The following is a 21,875-nucleotide window of genomic DNA, read 5'->3' as shown; positions in this document are numbered from 1 at the left end:
TGATATTTTTGTATACATTAATGCACAATGAAGTAGCTTTGCATATATTTACAAGAAGGTCCCTCAGCATGAAAGCCAACACATGAGAAAGCATGAAGATGCTGCTTTGAAAATTTAATACACAAATAGTGGAAACAACATCCTTGCCTGGGTATTGAAGTTGTTGGTTTGTCTTCTTTTTAATATAAGGGAAAAGAACGGGAAAGGAAACGTGTGTGGGGAATGCCTCCAAAATGTGTGTCAACTTAGAGTCAGTTACTTACAGAAAGCTGTACTCAACTACCAGTAAAACAGACAGGAAGAAAAACCACTCTGACTAGAAGTAGGAGGAAGATGTAGAAGTCACACTAAGCTTTTTCTTAGATATTCTCAACACTGGGGTTTGTATTTGCAAAGGAAAAGAAAGCACTTTGATATCTGAATTACAACAAGCGACTGTTTACCTATGTAAAAAGAGAGATCTCCAAAAAGGGAAGAAGCAAAAGAAAAGAAATATTTCAAGGACACCCCTGAAATTTCCTGGAAGGAAAGGTAAGAATGCATAGATCTGACGAACAGCTATGATGTAAGGAGCAATCATGAAAACATGAGGAGTCATTGTGTGAAGACAGATGCAGTAAAGAGCCATTAAAGAGAATAAATCACAGTGTGGAGTAAAATTTTAAATTATGGCAGCAATGACGATAACTGTAAATGCTGGCCAAGACAGAGGGATGCTCTCTCTCTTAGCCTGATTTCATCCACTGAAAGGAACAATCTGATGTACACTGTTTTACTATTAAACCAATTAGCAAAATGAAACTATGAGTTTCATTCACAACCAGGTACGCTACCAGCAAATTTGAACACTGTATCATGCTTCTAGCCTGGCTGACTTCCGTAGCTGACATTTTCCCTCAGCACAGAATACAAGTGTATGTATTATTTTCATTTAAGGCCACAAAGCTGGAAAATATATCGCTGCACCCAGAATTCAAAACGTTTTTTCTGTTGGAAATTAAGAACTGGATTGCACATCACAGAGTGGGTTGCTCTTGTCTCTGGATTTTATGTGGGAGGCAGAGCTGGAAAGTTATTGAGTGTTGGCATTGGCCTTCCACAGTCGAGTCTAGCTCACTATGCAATTGCATTTCATAGTGTCTTCAATATTTCCATCATGCTATGTCATGTATTATAAGAAGCTATAAATTGATTAGTTCAATGGAGCTACATTAATGATATTAGGAAGGCATGTAATTTGTTTCATACCCTATACAAATGACAATGAAATCAATATTTAGACAAAACTGTCCAGGGGTCAAACCTTCCAAACTGCAATATTGATTCAGACTACATCAGAGGTTAATGTGCATATTATTAACTTTAATGACAAAGAATAATTGTTTTAAACACATTGTGAACTACGGTTAGAATAGATGTTTACCTTTTCCAAAACACAGAATATCACAGAATCTGTCCTATTAAACTTGAAAAAGGATTAATTCTTCAGTCACTGTAACAATAACACAAAAACAAAAAACAAAAAACAAAAAACAAACTCCTGGATAGTTACAGTGATGAGGCAAAATGTACCAGAGTGTCTAAAAGCACACTCTGGAAAAAAAACAAACCCAAAACATTTACTAGATGCATTTATTTTCTGCATCTGTTGAAGCGCACTTTTTCTATGACTCTCTTTAAATTTATGAGTATCGATCAATTTAAGAATGTTAAATATAATGCAAAATTAATAACAGAAGTGCTTGATAAACCAAAGACAAACAGCTGTCAAAAATGAAAGAACCATTCTCTCATGCTCTCCTTTTCAAGTAGCTTACCTGTGTGACCAAATAAGTGGAGAACAGTTTGAGATCAATGTTGACAAAAGTATTATGAGTATTATGAAATAGTACTTGCAAAGGCTGAAATACCATGGTTTGCAAGTAGAACTTTTCCTTTTATGAAATCTCTGCTAAGGCATACTGCTTTTATCATAAGTGAAAGCTATGAAGTTCCCATCTGCAAGGCCTTTCACTATCACCCATGGGTGTTCATTCTGTATACTAAAAAATGCAAAACTAAGCTGAGTATTGGAAAGAATTATCATAGTTGAGATGTAAAACATATGGTATGTGCAAACATTATTTGGATATCAACCCAAATAAGTGAACATGATCTAGAAAGACAAGGACTAAGAAATATACAAGTGTGCGATGAAACTCACATCCATCATTCACGTTTTCATTATTAGAAATAATAATCCAAGCTTACCTCTCACTGATAGCTAAGACAACCTGTGAGTTGCAATTGTGGAGTTTAATGTAATTGCAAGAGTTTAATGTAATGGGACCATTCCTAATGAAAGCCTTAAGAAAGCAATGACATTAAAGGCTATGTCCTTAGTTCTGCTTAGCCTCTAGGCTCAGGAAATGGAGGAACTTACAACATATACTCATCACTGGGTTATTCCCAAACCAGTATCTTAAATACAACACATATTTCAACCAAGCCACACAACTTTTGAGTAGTTAATGAAACTGGCAATTGAAAAAAGTAAATCTTTTTTATTTCTGTATTAAAGAAAGAAATGTGTGTTTAGAAATGTATATGATATCTACCTAACAGTCCTAAAAGTACACTCTAAAACTTTCAATTAGACTTGAGCAGCCTCAGCTACACTACATTAGTCTAAATTGAATCATTATCAGAAGTATGCCTTCTACTACAAACTGAATCACAACTGTCATATATCACCTTGTATCATCTGTCATATGTCAAGAAATTTTACCCAAACCTATGTGTCTACTGAGGCTGCTCTAACTAGCATCCTGCTCTGTGCCCTTCAGAGGACTTCAACTTCTGATCTGATGACTTCAGAGGTACTTAAGTTTATTGATCAGGATGATATCCACAAACTGCATCCAAATATAGCCCTAAACGTGTGTGCTTAGTGCTGTGCAAGAAATGATAAGACCATCGTCTGGCACTCACACATTACAGCATGCTCCCAACATGACTGAAACCAGCAATTATAATTCTGAGTAATCCTATGACCTTAGTGGGACTAATCACTATTATGTCTGGCACTGTTTGTAGGAACTCATAAAATGAGTAGGTAGTAAAACCAGTGAAGTACACCTTCCCAGTGACTGAAATCAAACCTGCAGTAAACCTCAATAAGAAATCAAACAAATCTCATTAATCCTCTCTGTTACTGTAATGTCACATGCTTTTTGAACTCTACTTTTACAGTTCTAAAGGTTCCTAAAATAATGGAAATAAAGTGCTAATTTAAATAATCCTCATAGTAACCTAGAAATCTGCCTGTATTTTGATGGATCTTTCTCACTCTTTTCCCCTCTTTATTCATTACAGACTCATGCTCTCAGAGTGATAGCTAGATGCTATTGCACTTCATACTGTAAGCTCCTGCTTAAAAAAATTAAAGACTACTTGTCTTTTGAAGCCTCCCACTTTATTTATTATACCACAGATTGCAACTAGTTTGACAGATATCCATTTTCTGCAATGCTGTATTGCATTTATTGTTTCAGCAGTCAGCAAGACCAAATTGCAAACTAAGATTGCTGCACTTAGATCTATATAAATTATTTTACTTTCTTCAATCAGCACTGAGTCCCTCATATTGAACACTATAAACACAGGAAACCCTTGGCTACATTATCAGGAGGGCAGGATGGGAACCGGAACAACTTTTTTTTTCTCTTAAAAGGACAGGTAATACACATTTTTTAACTATTAAAAAGACTTAAGTAGTGACAATGTTGAACTGCTTCTCAAAATACTTAAAAAATGAAAACAGTAAAGCCTCAAATAATTTTATCTTCTGACTTGTTTTCTTCAAGCAGGTACAGCACCACATTGTCTACCACTTCTGTTATGTTTTACAGCTAGGAAAGTTTGGGAAATGACTGTTTCACAAGTTCATTGACCACATTCCTAGATAAGCAGGCTTGCTGCGCTCTACATAATTAGCAAGCACAAAAGACGCTAGGTAACTTGTGAACACTTAAGCACTGATGTTGTATGCCTAACAGAAATCTAAGTAGTGTGTCCATCTCAAAGACATATGTTGCTGCAACCCATCTTCCAGGCTTGAGGTGATGTAGAGCCTACGTACAGGCTCTATACGACATCAACTCCAGTGGGCAACAGATCCAGCCAAAACAACAAAGTGAGATTCACCCCCAGTTCAACTCCCAGACCAACACTTTTTTTCACCACAGATTGTTTGATGCGACCAATTCAGATCTTACAGAAGATAATATATAAATGTATAAATGACATATAGATGCATAAAAAGGAACTTTAGCTGAACATTAGAGCTCCTAAATTGCAATACAAGATGATTTGTATATATGGTCAAGTTAAACATATGTGCCGCCTTTCAATAGTCTCTGAGGAACAGAATTGTCCAACAAAATGTTTTGTTTCCTGGTAGGCTTTGCTCCCAACAAAAATCTCCGCAGCCATTTTTGAAAACAAGAATGTCAATTTAATATCATCACACTTCCATACTTTCCATACTTTCTGATTCCACCTGTAATCAAATTATTTTCCTTGATTAATAGCTAAAATTTGCATTTCTTGTTTATCCTGCTTAAAACTGCAATGTTCCTTGATTACAAAACTATCCAGAAGATTGCATGTCAGCTATTTGAATTTGTATTTGGATAATGTAAAAAAGAAACAGTAATAATCAAACATTTGGCAACATCCATATTTTAAGCAGTAAAATAATTCCCTGTTTTAGGGAGGAAAAAAACACTTGTGTTTTTAATATTATTAATGTTATACCATTCTGTTTTCAGCCTTTGAGAAATCAGCTTCTAGTACACAAAACAATAATAATTAAAAAAAATAATAAAAAAAAACAAAATCAAACCATCAGTCATCATACAATGACTCTCTTTTTCCCAGTCAGAACTGCTGTGGATTCCTAGAAGCAACTACCATTGATGTAATTGCTTTCCAGTGTAGATTCAAGCCAAGAAGTGTATGGGACATCTACTTGTCCTCTGAAAAACCTACCACACTTCATAAAGATTTCAAGGACTGCAGATAGCATGGGACTAGATCCCCATCAACCCTCTGGAGATGTTTCTACTCCATTTATAAAAAGCATACAATGATTGAAATTCAAAGTCACAAATCATTTCCTAATTTCATTTTTTAACATTTTCTCAAAAGAAAAGGAGCCATGTGGCAGATTACATATAGATTAGAATCTAACATTTACCTGTCATTGATCAGTCTACCAGTTATATAGACTGTTAGAAACCAACTCTGGTATAAGCTAGACTATGAACCGTTTTTAAGCAGACCACCAGTAGACTATCTGCTTTATTCTGGACTAAGTATTATATGAATTTGTCTGTCAGTCAAATTACAGTATCCAAACTGAACTAGAATCAGAAAGACTAGTAAAAATGTTTCAGAAAGTCTAAAGATTTAATAGTAGATTTCAATTCCAGTTCTACTTAGAAAAGTCAAGCTCATAGGGAATACTTTCACAAAGTTCAATCAAGTTTAAGTTGGTTAAGAAAGCTGAAACATCATTTGAATATTTCATTGGTTATTAAGGATCTTCCCTAATGCTGGCCATGCCTGTCCAAGTGTGTCCCCACAGTCAAAAAAATGCCTTTATTTTGGGGAAAGACAAGACAAGACACCCAGTTCATGACTCTGGGGGGCAGTGCCACTCATGCAGACGCTAATGTCACTAATGTTGTTCCAAGATCCCTGCCAGCCAGCTGCCTGCAACAGAGCAGTCAGTCTGACCTTTGGCCAGAAGGAGGAATGGCTCAATAGCATGAGAAGCTGCCTTATCTAATGGATTAAGCACAGGACCCAAGCCAAATGCCAGCTTTGACAAGGACTTGCTCTGTGGGCCTTAGCTGAGTCAGTTAACCTTTCCTAGTTTTCCATCTTTAAAGTGGTAATGATAATTCCTCTTCAGCAATGTTGCTGCAATTATGTTGCAATGGGCTGATTTCATAAATGCTGAAGACATCTTACCAAGCAATTCAGCACAGTGCCACTCTCAAATCATTTCCACAGAATATTGAAAGAAAAGCAGATACGTGTTAATAAGTACAAATATTTTTCCTGGATATTTAACTCAAAAAGTTAGTATTAATTAATTTAAAAAAATAAAAATAAATTTAAAAAAAAGTTTTAAATTCTAATTTTGCCATTAATAACTTGAAACTGCTACTTTCAATAGAAAAAAAAAGGGGGGGGGGGGAGGGGGGGACGACACAGTTTTGCAGTATTGGAATAATGTCTTCAGGTAAACAACATGGGATCAGATGAGATTTTATCTACCCCAGAATACTACCTACCTAATAGATTTAATTACTTTATGAAGATACTTCAAGTTCATATTCAATTCTAAAAGCACCAATCGACAGAGCAAATTGCTTTTGGAAACATACTTCCAAAGGGTCTCTGAATTTATTCCTTCAATTTTATACGTACAGGCTTCCATACCTTTCTGAATTTAACATTTGTGTACATCATTCTGACATTTGCTAGCATTTGAGGAACAATTTCCATGACTATTTTTTGCACACAACATATTAGGACATTTTAGTAGAACAGATTTTAGGAAAATCATTTACATTCTGCACGTTTAGCCATCTTGGTGTCTTCATTCTACTTTCAAACATTTCAATCAAAATTTTAACATGGGATTTACTTAGAAAGAGGGCTGAATACCATTTTTATACAAAGAAAATAAGACTCTCCCTTTCTATGCCTGCTTCTTTTCTTCAAAGTTGGAGAAACTTTAAATGCTTTTGATTGCAAACATAAATATCACTGAGCTTTTGAATAAAATCTGTCTCAAATATCAGGTGCTGAAATCACAGTACCCCCCAAAAATGCAGACATCAGACTAATAACGAGAACAGAAATACAAATAAATTAACTTCTAATGAAGACTGGAGACACAGTAATCAAAGTGTTAAAAATTCATTTCATGCACATCTCATTTGCCTCTTAGCTGATATTTATCACATAATTCTGTGAGAAAGTAGAGGCCTAAGATGCTCCAGATAAATGTCTCAATTAATTGTACAGAGGTAGCCCTCTTTGAGCTGAACCAGAGCTGTGAGCTCTTTATTAAAAGCACTATTCTGTAGCCTGTAACCTTGTTCCTTGACTCCTCTCTAGTTTCCAATTTAAACAAGTCCCCATGCGGCCCGCTCTAAAGGGCTTTGTCTCCCTGTCATTGTTAAGAGAGCCGAGGCATCCTGGAAGTGTGAAATCAGACCTCATGAGCTGAACGGTTCCCCAGGGAACGCCGGACCACGCAGAAGGTCAAAGTCATGGGCTGGACCATCTGAAAGCGTCTGATCGCTGGTCTGTGACACAGCAAGCAGGGTGGGGGTGGGCGAGGGGCAGGCAAGGGGGCTAGAATGGAACATGTCTTAATTAAAGCCCAAAGACAGCAAAACAAACTGTTTTTCAGGCAGACTGTCACAAGGAGCTCAGATTTTGCTCTGCTAATGAATCTGAGTTGCTAACTATTATTCTTCAAAATAATAGGACCTGTACTGATGTTGATAAAACCTGTAGCACATCTTTTCCCACCATGCTTCCTTCTCTTCATTAACAATGTGGAGATTTTTAATTTTATTTCACATTATACAGAAAAGAATAAATGTATATGATCCATTAAAGGAGAAGCAAATGCTGTGAAAATAGCAGGTTTACCTCAAACTCTACCTGTATATAATTCTGCAGCAGAAACTTACCTATTGCTTTAACTGACACTGTTTAATTTGTGAAGGTCTACCACTTTCCAAAAATTGTATACACTTTTTTAAACTGATTATGGATTGAATTCGAAGGTCAACTGACATGATGAACTCACTATATATTTCATAGTATTATCTGAATACTTCCTAATTTAAAAGTTCTTCATTATAACTATATATGAAATTATGCCAGGCAATATGTATTCTGGAGGACCAATAGCAGAGCAAAGATAAAGCGGAGAGAGAAAAGTACAACTCCTCTTATCTGAGGTTATAGGGAGAAAACAGCCTGGCACCAAGTAGCCACAAAACAACAGCTTCCTACTCAGGAAGAGGAGAAAATGTAAATAAGTATAGTCACTAATTTAAATCCAATTCTTAGATTACAGTTCCAAAACAAATAGCCATATAAAAACATGTACATTTTATAAAAATGAACACCTGCTGCAACCAGAATTTTCAACAGAATATAATTTTGTTTGGAGGGTAGTTCTGGCATTATTTTTTGACATCAGAAAGAATGATATTGAGATACAGTTTTCCAGGTATAACATTCTGATAATCTGAACAGCACTCCTCCAGACTCTGGTCCTGCCAGAGGCCCTGTGTTTCAACTCCCTCGGAAGCCAAGAAAAGGCTTCAGGCACCCATCAGGAACCTCTCATCCTTCCATGGTAATCTGTTTCCAGGAAAGTCACTTCCTTGCAGGTAGGCTGGGTAGAGAGGACTTGGTGTTCTTCTCATATATTTTTAAAACCTATTAATGATACCTTCATACAGCACCCCATTTGCAGACTGCTAGTCACCATTTTCTCACCTGCCCACATCTAAACACTGAAATTACAGTCTGCTGTGGCATCTTTTTCAAGTCATGTGTGTATATATGGGAGCTGAAAACTGAGACCTTAACCAGTACCTTTAATCTCTTTTTCCTCTTCTTTATTTTCCTCTCTCCCCCTCTGCTTCTCACTCTCTTTTTTAAAAATCTGTATTTAAATCAACTATTTGAATTGTACTGTCCAGCACTGGGCTACTGACACAGAAAAAAACCTACTCTCAAGTATCAACAGTTTATTAGAGGCTTAACTGAAGTGACCTACTGTAGTAGAATTCAGCTAAACAAGGCTATGGGCTTTCTCTAGAAAGGAGAAGAATTGAGGGTTTCATTAAAAAGTAATTTGTGCTTTTTAGTCATTCATTCAATGGAGGCCTCAATTGTTCTTTATTCACACAGAGTTAATACAGTATTACAATGCTTCTCAATGAATGTATGGTAACAAAAGAAAAAAATCACATTTTTAAAGGAATCTATGCTTATGCTTAAAGATGGAATATCAGGAATTTTGAAAATCCATTCAGCCCAAACTAGAAAATTTTTGCTTATTACTTCATATGAAAAGATTTCTGAAATTGAAACAGGGTAATTGCAATAGAAAGGAAACAGAGCAAAACATACAAGTATTGCACAGGTGCTACAGCTACTTTTCAGACTCAGAGGAAGGGAAAAGATAAGCTGCGAAAAAAGATGTATTAGAAAGAGCAAGCTATGCCTGAGCTTTTACTTACATAAACCTATCTTTAGTTGAATAAGTCATGCTACTACTGACAGCATTCTCTATGCTGACTAGGAATTATTGCTCAGTTGCATAAAGAGGAATGGCCAAGCTATTTCTGTAATTTTTGCAAACATTTTCTGACAATCAGCGAATGACTACTTTGAATAAACTGTAAATATTCCTCCTCAAAGTTTAATCTGAAATCATCTGTACACATTCACATAAATTAATTTCATTAAAACCCTTTGTCCTCCTTTCAAAATATCAAGTGCTATTATCTGAACTATGCAAGCATTTCTGTTGTGTTTGAATGCACAGCCTTTAAAAAAAGCATATATTATGTATAATACTAGTGAACAAAATACTCAGGACACTGGCAAGATATTGAGAGTTCTTTCCAGTCTTCCTAACTGTCACTCTAAATAGAATACATGGAAATTTTTGGTAGCTCTCTACATCTTTAATTGAATAAAATGCATTTCCAAAAAATCTGTTCAACCAGCACAAATGACATGTTGATCTGGAAAAGTCGAAGACCGAACGAGGTCAGGGACTGAATTATCCCATTTGCCCCTGAATAACTTAATCTCTCTCTCTGTTCAGACCACATTGGATTATAAGGTCAAAGCAGAGTGAGGAATCTTTAGAAGCATTTCTCCAACCTCTCTGAAAATAGAATCTGCTTTTTTGTGTGCCACAAACTGGAAGATCAGTTTCAGCAGTAAAACGTTTATTCTGTTGCCTTATATAAGAAAAAGAAAATCTACTCATGCCAATTTGCACAAAACAATTAAAAAGTGATTATCTCGCTATATATCTCTATCTGTTCATGCAGCAGGACATTCATGTTCAAATTGCAGTCAAACCAGCAATATTAGGATAGTTTGCTTTTTTACTTTCCTTTTTTACAAAAGTTAAGATGGTTATTTTCTGATGCAGGTCAAACTCTCTTTCCTTTACCCAACTTATGTAGTTTGACTGTGATTATACTTTCAGGATGCAAGCTGGATATTTCCAAGGAAGCATGGCTGGCATGGGTGAAATAATTTTTCCTTTGTTTTGAAAAGAAACAGGTTAAATTATTCCATCAGTCCATAATTTAAAATAGGTAAAAAAAAAAAAAAAAAAAAAAAAGGAGAAGGGAAAAAAAAAATCTTACATCCCTTCTTGAACAGACAAGCATTAGTTAAAGGAAACTTAGCATTTGTTTGAAGTACTTGAAACCAAAAAACAGCCTTGCTAAGTATCTGGCAGGGAATAATTATTCTGGCAAAAACTTTGAAGTTGTATTCATAAGTACCACTTTTCATTTGCCTTTTCTGTTGCATTTTGCTCTGATTTGGAATATTTGGTATTTTTGCATCCAATTGAAAAAGAAATCTGGCATATGTATCTCACACAATTTTTGCAGAACCTTTTTTTTGGAGAAAAATACATATTTCACCCTTCTCAGCAACAACCTATGTTAGACGCTACTAGCATTAGAATGACTTGCTGCCTTGCTTACAAGTTCTGTTTTCATGTCTGATGATTTTTAATGAGGAGAAGGTGAGACAGAGAAAGCAGACAATAATAATTGCATAATCTTCTGTTTAAAATATATTTCTTCAATCTGTAAAAAGACCCATTGTTGCTATTTACATTTACAGAAACTAAAAGAATCCTTGCCTGTAACATCAGCTGCCATCAATGCTTCTGCTCGAATGACTTTTACCTGAAGAAATCCCACATCCTTCATGTTATGAAACATTCTCATTGGGCTCTGGAAAAAATAAATAAATAAATAAATAAAAGGAAAAGAAAAGAAAAATGTAGCATAAATCTACATTGCAAAATAAAATTAAAGCAATATTGATAGTATCTTCCCTCTTCTATACGTAAGTCAGAGTATTTATAACATGCTCATACTTTTACATGCTACTTTCTGAATAACATATAATTGTGTTTCTTTCAGTGTTCTGCCATTTTAACATACTAATCAAAAACAAGAAGGAAAAAATATGAAATAATTAAACATACTAATCCTGCTGATATAAAATCTTGGTACACGAACTGGCCATCACAATTATAATATGTATCAGGGTGTTTACAAAATTAATACAAACTATACAAACAATAAAACAATATTTCCTCTTCCCGATTACTTCTGTGAAATCTGCATTCATAATTTCCCTTCGATAGCTCCAATAATATAAACAACGACTTGGAACCGATATTTCTTTCATTCTACTTGATCATTATACAGAAGCCTGCATGCAACATGTATGCAGCAAATAATATGAGCAAACACAGAGAAGATTCTAGCAACTTAATAATCCTCATAATAATCACAGGCAAAAAAAAAAAAAAAAAAAGAAAAAAAAAAAAAGAAAAACATAAACAAGATGATAGTTCTATTTAAATGGCAAGATGCTTTTACTATAAATCTTTTCTTCTACCATTATTTTATTCAATATTAGCATGTATTCTAAAAAAGGAAGAAAAACTGAGGAGTAGACTGACAATTGGATTTACACACCCTGCATCATTTTTGAAAGCTGCTTGGAAACTGCATTCTCTTTTATTTTTTTCAAATGCCTAAGAGTAATAACCTGGGAGTACTGCAGCATCTGAGTGTGTTATGCCAGATTTTTTAAGATGACTATGATTTAAAAGTTGTTCGGCTTCAAATGCTGAAACATCAAGTGGGATTTTGATTATGCAACCGATTAACAGCAAATTTTACAATACTGTTTACTTTCTTCAGAACCTATGAGAAAAAATCCAAAAGAGGAATCTACAATTATATTTTTAAATACATTTTAAATCATATGCTTCAACAATTTTTAAAGTTTTTGCAAGTCATGTACGTAAGTGCTGTCACCTACCCTTAATTGTAAGCATTTTAACATCTAAAATATTAGAAAAGGCCACAGGCATGATCCACAATATTTTGGTTGGTTATGAGAAGGTACAGCAGCATTTGAAGCCTTTTCTACCTGATGCTGCTGTCTAGATTCCTAGAATATGCAACCATTAGGTAAACACAAGGTCAAAATTGTGAAATATATCATGAAGCTGAAACTGACTGTTAAGAAAAAACAGAATCACATCACTTATCTGAAAATCACAGCTTCTCCTTGAAGGTAATATCAGATATTGCAAAAGAAAAATACGGAATACCTTTATATATAGATAGCATACTTATTAAAATGTTTGACATACAATACACATTCCTGTATTTCTGTTAATAAGACAATTGTAGCAGTCAGATCACACTCTGATATTAATTTCACAAGCCCCAGTTGACTAGTTATTGTTTACAGTGGAGGTTTGACCTTGGTATCCCGAATCCAGTTAAATGCAATATCTTGCATGCAGCATACATACAAATATACACATGCATGTTATATCAGCATAATCATTAACAGTTTTTAATTGTATTTAGTATGTTTAACATCAGAAATAGGGCTTAAAACTACTGGTAGTCAGCTTCAATCAGCACAGATTCAATCCTCTGCTTATGTGCTTACACACAAGCTGAGAGTGGCAGAAGTGGTGGTACAGATAGCAGTGCTGCAGTTCAAAAGCATGCTGGCACTGGCACCATCTCTCACAACAATAATGATCAAGGTTTGGAAGCTTCTTATCAGAACTCATACTGTAACAGATAATTCTGCTCTAACACCTAGATAGAAGTGAAAGGATTTACAAGCATGTTTCCACATTTTACCTAAGTTTCGGAATAACTGAAACAAACTGATAGCTTCAGAAAGAAAACAAAACAAAAACCCAAACATGGATCAAGACAAACAAACAACTGCTTCCCTTCCAGAAAGCTGTACCTAGGATTTCCCTCAAGATTACACCCTGCAAAATGCACGTTCTGGGAAGAAAAAAAAAAGGAAAGGAAAGGAAAGGAAAGGAAAGGAAAGGAAAGGAAAGGAAAGGAAAGGAAAGGAAAGGAAAGGAAAGGAAAGGAAAGGAAAGGAAAGGAAAGGAAAGGAAAGGAAAGGAAAGGAAAGGAAAGGAAAGGAAAGGAAAGGAAAGGAAAGGAAAGGAAAGGAAAGGAAAGGAAAGGAAAGGAAAGGAAAGGAAAGGAAAGGAAAGGAAAGGAAAGGAAAGGAAGGAAGGAAAGAAAAAAAGAAAAGAAAAGAAAAGAAAAGAAAAGAAAAGAAAAGAAAAGAAAAGAAAAGAAAAGAAAAGAAAAGAAAAGAAAAGAAAAGAAAAGAAAAGAAAAGAAAAGAAAAGAAAAGAAAAGAAAAGAAAAGAAAAGAAAAGCACTACCACTGTATCTTACTTTGCTACCTTAGTTAACATCCCACAAAACAATTATTTTTGAACTTTAGTTTAAGCGATTCAGCAATTTTAGTCTAATTTACCATAAGCTGTGATGGTTGAGACTACTGAAATTGCATACAAGTTACTGTAGATTCTGGTAGAAGCAAATAACTTTAATATATTACCTTAAATATGTAACTTTAAGTAACGGTTTATCAGATGATACTCTGTCTTATTTACGATTAACGTTGAAGGCCTCAAAAACTGTATGGTTTCTGAAGCCTGAAATTTCCATAGCAGAGGAATCTGTGATTTGCAGTGAATCTTTTCAGCCCTCAATAGATGGGAAAAGATTGAAATGCTCTGGAGATGGGTCCTCTTTATTTTTTTAATGAAAGGCTGTATAATATATTTTCTGTATGGCTGCAGCAGCTGTCAGGGAGAGCATCTCAGTTCAGCTCTATTATGGGAGAAGCAATACCCCATCCTATGGCATCGAGATACACTGAGGGGCTAGTACTGATTGACAGCTTGTCACCATGACGTCTTATTCCATCTCTGTTATGGAGAAAATTAATGTCACACCACCAGCCTTATGACTCGCTGTCATCTTAGAACTGCTCACCTTTTATCAATGCTCTAAATAACATTTCAAGCCCATCGTCTCACGGTGGACAATCTGGTCAAGGGACATTAAATCGGATGACTGTGAAATGTCATAATAAAAATGGAATGCTAACAACTTCTTCTCTAAACTAGCTCCTCTGGTTTTTAAACTGTGACAAGGGGGACTGTGGGTTCAGCACACCCGTTCTGAAAAGGTCATACAATCTCTCTTGGTCTGTACCCATTAATGCGCCCCCTTCCTCACCCCAAAAGGAATTAATCTTTTCAGACAATTGTGGTAAAATAATGGTTCAAACAGTAATGCCTGTTTAATTTGTAAGGCTCTGATGTTCAGCTACAAATGGTTAAATGACAGTAATAGAGTCATTTTCCAAGGCTATTTGATCTGATGGTAAGGTCAGCTCATTAACTGTTTTTGGCTGTGGAAAGGGTGCAAAATACATTTCTCCAGTAGAAGCTAGATTTTTTAAGAGAACAAAAAATAAGCTCCAAAATACAGAGAATGAATGGAAATAGTACATCTTGCTAATTGCAAATTCATTCTTTTAATCTGCACTGAAGAAGATACATGAACAGTAAAGGCAAATCAAACATCAGTGAAAATAAACTATTTGAATTTTGCTAAACCTTGTCATCTCTTTCTGCTGCTGTCCATAGGTCGTTTTAATAAAAACTGTAATATTTTTCAAAATGGGTATCAATGCTGTAATTTTCAAAAACATATAATGAGAAATTCCTTCTACTGCGATATGAACACCCTCCACAAAACCAGACCTTTTCAAACACGTACACTACTGTAAATATAAGAAAAATGACACACTTCCAAGAATGTGGAAGAAAAGGAAATAAATAGATCGATTTTATGTTTTACACTAGGGAGAGAGAAAAAAAAAAAAAAGAGAGTATTTATGAAAACTGATTAATAACACAGTCATAACGTTGCAATATTGCTTCTAAATTCTCAAAACCATCAGTATCACTTGACTCTCATCGCATCTTCCCACAGCATAATCCACAGAAATATGGTATTGTTACATCTGGTAGCTAGAAGCATGTCACCTCAAAAATCTATCCACCAGAAATTTATTATACTTATAAAGATCTATTCTGACAGTGACAGGCTGTCTCAGTGGCTTCCCAAATATGAAGTAATTCTCCTAATTGCAATTATTTTTCAGAGATTTTGCACAAGACTTTAGTTCTCAGTTGGTTTAGGAATATTATGTTTAGCCTCACTAAGTCACCTCTATTAAACTGTGTTTATGATAACACTATTGGTGTACGAGTTGTACAAGCATTAGCAGACAGCTGATTCAGTGGAGATAACCAGAATAAATTTGCTGAAGCGCACATCCTGCTAATCTGTTTGAAGAATATTGTACAGCATTAGTACTAGCACTTCACGTTATCTGCACAGACTGATAAGGTACATCTTTATTAAATTCAGTTGTTGAAAGGTTGTCAGTCATGGAATAGGAATATTTTAAAATCTAAAAAAAAAAAATAATAAAAAAAAAAATTAAGCGGCTCTTTGTTAGTCAGAGCTTGGTTTAATGGCTGAGTGTCTAGAGAAGCCTTTCTAAACACCTGGCAGCATCGTACAATAAAAGCTTTGTAATTTTAAGTGGAAATAGGTTCCCCCCCTTAACCCCCCTCTCTTTCTCAGCCCCCCCCTGCTCTTCTCTGTGTGTAGTGAGACAGTTACTTTTAGTAATTTAGGTATTAACAAATGCTGGAGTAAGAGCTCCCCTCTCTGTTCCTTTGATAAAACTGCAGAGCTGCTGTGTAATGTGAGGATGCTGGGAAATTAAAATAATTTGTTCCAGAATATTTTGAAATAGAAATGCTGCTTAAAACAATTATTTTGATGATACAAAATACAAATTATCTAACATAGAGTTAAAATCTCACCCTCTTTTAGACTATGCTTAAAATCCCCAGCCTATAGGATCTAGGAATAGTTGACATAAACACTCACTAGAAATTGCACAGCCATTAAATAATCCCTCAGTTATCTTGCACTTGGTAAAAATGATCTGTAAGGCAATGAAATTAACTTCTTTATGTCCCAAAGTTAATTAAAATAGCTGAAACACTATGTAAAAAATACCTTACTGTATACAGAAAATCTGCAGCCTTTTTGACCATAACATTTCAGCTGCAATAATATTAATGACTAGTTTAAACGACTGTCATTGGTTGAACATGGTAAGGATGCATGGGATATAGTATTTAGACTTCTTTCTCCAATACTTAGTATTTATAGAAGCAAACATTTCACAGACAAAAGGCAAAAGAGAACTCCATACATATCTCTTCAGTATTTCCTCTCGCTCCTTCGGGTCCTCCAAGGAGTTGACAGAGAGGTCAGAGATGGTGACGGCCGCTGAGGCTGTCAGAGTGACCAGCAACACCAGGCATCCTTCCCCTTCCTCCAGTGGCATCTCCAGCTTGTGAGTCTGTTCTTTACTTAGGGTTGACAGGTCAACCTGGCATCTAGAAACACATTTTTCATCAGTATATAGTTTTCATCACATTAAACAACAGTTCATTGGCTTACTTGCATTCAGCTGCACAAACAAACAAACAAACAAACAACCCCCATCCCCCGAAACCTGAAAGTCAGTATGAAATCCTTCTCAGTTTCTGGAACGATTTCTCTTCAGACTGTGCCATATGCCTTTTTTTAAATCTATAACTTGTTATAGATGTGTACATTAAAATACTAAAAGGAACACTTAGACACTAGAAACAAGGTTATCTAAAATGCAGCATTTGAGCTCACAAAAAGAGAGTTTTAAAAATTCACATTCAGAAACAGACCATAGTTTTTAATTATGCCTCTTGTATAAAAATAACATGTAAGTTTTGGTACGAATATTTTTGATACCACTCATCTAGCAATAGTAAAAATCCCCTCTAACACAAATAAAAGAAAAAGTTTCTTGTGTGGACTTAACTGTTATGGAGTCAACATGACTGAACACACAAAAGCAGGACTAGAGCACCACCCAAAAGGCACAGCTCTCTTGCAGTAAGCTGTGCATGGCTCAGGGTCAAAGCTTCATGCAAGCATCAAGGATAAAATCTGATGCCACAAGCCCCTGTATAGTAAGATGTCTCATGTTGTAATGAGCAAGGACTGCTTATAACTGCACAAACAGTGTCTAAAGACACATGCTTGATCCCTCTCTGAATAACCCTGGCTGCACAGGATATACCATGCACTGAATTAATGAAGAATGGCTCCATATGTGTCAGCTTTGCTGCTGCTGAAATGACTTCAGAAATGAAATATAGAACTACTAAAGTAAAAATGTTGCTCTTGCTAACAAGGAGCTGACAAAAAAACAAAACAAAACAAAACAAAAGAAAAACAACAAAAAACAAACAACAACAACAACAAAAAAAACAGACCACTATTCAGTTAATACAGTACAGTCTGTAAACACTCTGTGGATACCTTCAGAAGTATTAATATGTTCATGTCTATACTTCATGAGTTTCAAGTTTTCTAGATTTCAACTCTGAACCTGCCTAGAAATTCAGTGCCTATGCCACACATGATGCCATCCTGCCCCGTAGAGGAATTTCTGTGAAAAAGAACTGTTAGCAATTAAGATACTTTAAGGATCTCCAGTAGCATTTTGCCAATTCATTACTCTGAATAAAACCAAAACCAATATTTAAGTAAGGCGTATGGATTCATTCTATATTTAGTTAAGCAACCGCATACTTTACTTGTAACAGTGATTATGTAATGCGATGAGTATGTGCTCTATATGCCACTCTCACTAAACTAATGATCTACGAAACTCTTTTCATAAAATGTCAATTGATTTTGATGAGATAGTTAATGTGGTGACCACAGGGCCAATAAAAAAAAAAAAAAAAAAAAAAAAAAAAGGTGGCAGACATGAATAAATAGGCATTTAAGGACAGGAAATTGCCAATTATCAGAATAAATTCATCCTTAAAAAACAAGTACTATACTACCACAGGCAGATTAGATTTGCTAGAGGAAAATTTCATTAAAAAGAAACAAACCACATTTACTGTCTTTTGTGTTGCTGTCAAAATCAAACTACTATAAAACTCATACAGTAACAAAGTTTATTTTACAATGAGAAAATTTGAAACTGATCGTGAATTTAGTGTTTTCCTTCTGTTTCGAACTCTCTGGAAGATAAGGAGTTAGAAATGAAATTAACAAGATTAGCAAGATATTAAAAGTGCTGCAGTCAGTGCAGGTTCACAATCAAAGTTTCATACCTACTCACAGGCAATTAGACTTCTCTTTTGGCTGCAGTGGAGGTTGTAATACTCTCCTTAAGATAATGAATAACTTTGAATGCTTGATTATGTTAAAGTAGGTTAAGCTGACTAGTACTAAATATTATCACAGAATCATTAAGGCTGGAAAAGACCACTGAGATCACATAGCCCAGTCACTAACACAGCTCAACCATTCCCACCACGTTTCTTGATCAGCACCAGGGACAGTGACTCTACCACCTCACTGGGCCTTTTTCAGTGCATTATCACTGTTATGGATAAGTTTTTCCTAATATCCAACCTGAACCTGCAGGGTGGAACTTAAGGACATTCCTTCTAGATTACTTCAAAATAGATATCTCTCAGAAACGCCTTTGCAACAGTACTGCAGCCCTAATCAATGATTATTGGAAGGACCACTTTAAACTCTACTAAGGTCAGTACAATCATCAGAAAGTCATTACAATACAAGAAATGCAGAAATAATACTTATCTCACTCAAAACCAGAAAATGATGCCACTTGAAGCAAAAAGACACAAAACAGAAGCCCTGTAGAATTGCAGTGAATGTAAAACTACAGTGTTTATGTCAGAACAACACGTTTCAAGGTCTCAGGAAGTTACAGCACTCTTTGCAACATTACAGCTCCTGCTATTCTTTGTTTAGGATAACAAGCTGACAATTCAATTCTACCTGTGTGATTTTCCTACAGGTATAAAAATAGTCTGAACTGCGGCATATCTATGAGACACTAACCACAAAATGTGTCTCTGTAGTCTTTTTGATGCATCTCCATGAATCAGTTTGTTATTTTCTAAAAGCATAAAAGGGGCTGGAAGTGACGTGGAAATGTTTACTGGTGAAATCCTTTATCATTTTACATGGAGAATATCCTCTGAACACTCTTCAGATAATTTCATAAAAATCAGAGATTATTTCATTATGGAATTCTGCTACTGTGCTTTATAAGAATCTTGGTTGGAAGCACCAACATCCTTACTAAGCCAGGTGAAAGTGTATTTCTCATCCTATGTCACATCCCCTCCTGTAGGCAAGGGGAAAACCTTGCAGGAGATGCAGCTGGCTTGCACCTAACTCACAGAAGATGCTGAGACTTCACAAGCATTACCAAGGCAACTGCATCAGCAGCACACTCCTCAATTCAAAGACAAAACATTCAATTTACAATTACACTGTAACAAAAAATGTGATCCTTTCCATTAGTAGCTTTTCCTGGAAAACAAATAAACAACTATGTTTCTTTTATATCAAATTTACCTGAAAAGGAAAAAAAAACCAAACACTTTTCTTAGCTTTTCCTTTTCTTAGCATGAGAACAAAAACAAGCAGTAAGCCTGTTCAGTAAGGTATTATCTAAACTAAACCTATCCTGGAATAACTTTCACTAGCACCAGTAGTAAAATCTACCAAACCTTTTTTTCTATTGATTTTTCCTACAAATAAAGTGAAAAAAACCAAACCAAACCAAAACAAAAAACCACAAACCAAACCAAACCAAACCGAAAAATGGTGAACTTGGAAGACTTCAGTTTCAGTTTCTTATCACACTATTATTTATACACTGCTGGTGAGAGGAAAAGTTCATCTTTGGTGAAGTGATCATTAGGAAAATCTATGGAAAAAATAGCCATTAATTCCACAGACATTTTCAAGCACAGCTGTATATCAACTTTGGTGAATGTTAGCTTATAGAGAAGTCTGAGTATTTTCATTATTTTTCTACTCCACGTTATGAAGATCTTTCATCACACAGCTGCAACTGTGCTAGAAGTGCTGGGAAGGGACAATGGAACAACGCTGCTGGCTAGCTGACATGTCCAGGATGAGAAATGGAGATACATCCTCCCACACCATGCACATGAGCACTAACAAGCAACACCTGGATCTGGATTTTCAGGTCTGGAGAGAAGTGAAGGGAGAAAAAGTCATATAAGTGTGTCAAGTTCATACACCAAAATAAGATAGATGAGTAGCTGCAAAAACATGGTGCTCCTCCTAGAAAGGAGGATTTGGAGATACAAGGGGAATCCAACACCTCCTCTGAAAATGTCTTCAGTGTGTTAATTACCCAGACTGCTAGGAAGAGAAATTTCTGATTTATTTTTAATTTGAATATATCTGTCCTTTGGTTCTTTTTATACCTTTCTCTGCTAGGTTAAAAAAGCCGTTGGTCCCCCTTATTTTCTTCTAGTGAAGGTACTCACATACCATAAGCATATCTCTTCTTGATCTTCCTTTTGATATGCTAAACACCTACAGCTCCCTATGTATTTCCTTGGAACACATCTCCTACAGCCCTCAAATGACTTTTTGTAACTTTTCTGATCCAGTGAAATTTTCCTGCATCCTTTTTAAAGTATGGAAACCAGAGCTATGTGTAGTATTTTATTATCAGCAGGTCTAAGAGACAAAAATCGCCTCCCCTCTCTAGTTCTAACAGAACCTGGAATGTAAGACCGCTTTGGCACCCTGGTGAAATATCCTTGCTAATGAATGAGATACAAAGGTAGCGACATGACATAGAAGGCCTCTTAAAAGCCAGGTGGCCAGGCAAGGGAGAGGCAGCAGATAGCGAGATCATTTTCTCACATGACAAAATAAAGCATGAAAGAGGAATTGGCACAATCCTAAGTGATAGGGACAGAAAAGCACCACTTGGCTACAACCCAGGTAACTTAATTATCGTCACGACTTGTTCAGAAAGACAGCCTTTTAACTCCGCTGTGATCCAGGTCTATGCTGCTCCAAAGGACGCCCAGGAGAGGAAACTGTGCAATTCTGCAATTAGAACTGAGCTGGACATACATCAGAAGAAGTGAGCCATGAACTGCTACAATTTGTGAGACTCCGTAGCCTTTATGTGCTGAGTAAAATGTTTCAGTAAAACTGGGAAACAAACGGAGAACGGAAATTCTGCAAGACATGACAGAAAATGATATGGCTCAAACAGACAGGACTGCAGTTACATGAAGTTCTTGGAAGAACAAGAGAGTGTCATTTTTAAGCAGAGAGATAATGAGAAAGAAATGAAATTACAGACCCCACATGGTTCTTGTGATAGGTGGTGAAGAGAGGAGGCAGTCTGAAAACCAGCAAAGTTACCCAAGGTGTCGGAGTGGTGGCTCAGCTAAGTGGGACAGTGACAGGAAGTGTGACAGCAGCTGGGGAAGCTGTAAGGGCATCAGGAGCCAAGTAGCAAAACACAAGAAGCAGAAAAGAGCCTTGCAGCATGTGGTAAGTCCATCAAGATAATGGAAGTATGAGAGCTGCATGAAATTCGGGGCATCCTCACTGCCCAGACCTGAATGCAGACAATTCTGTATGCCTAGGTGGAAGAAATACAGCCCATGCCATAAAATACTGCTGATGGAT

At 35.9% G+C, this 21,875-nt stretch overlaps 1 protein-coding gene across 20 annotated transcripts in view; it reads right to left on the bottom strand.

Moving 5' to 3' along the window:
* MCTP1 (multiple C2 and transmembrane domain containing 1) overlaps positions 1-21,875 on the bottom strand; it is a 242,401-nt gene that overhangs the window by 95,827 nt on the left and 124,699 nt on the right. For all 20 annotated transcript variants that reach the window (XM_085528959.1, XM_085528962.1, XM_085528964.1 and 17 more), the window contains 2 exons: positions 16,516-16,702; positions 10,988-11,081 (listed from right to left, as the gene is read on the bottom strand). In XM_085528959.1, the coding sequence (XP_085385085.1) occupies positions 10,988-11,081; positions 16,516-16,702 (281 nt within the window). The remainder of the gene's footprint in view (positions 1-10,987; positions 11,082-16,515; positions 16,703-21,875) is intronic.

This window comes from Coturnix japonica, chromosome Z, assembly GCF_054131305.1.
Source record: "Coturnix japonica strain WE chromosome Z, WE-NBRP24, whole genome shotgun sequence".
NCBI classification, from domain to species: Eukaryota; Metazoa; Chordata; class Aves; order Galliformes; family Phasianidae; genus Coturnix; species Coturnix japonica.
The sequence above is the reverse complement of the archived record's forward strand: the minus strand, read 5'-3'. Positions and strand labels throughout refer to the sequence as shown.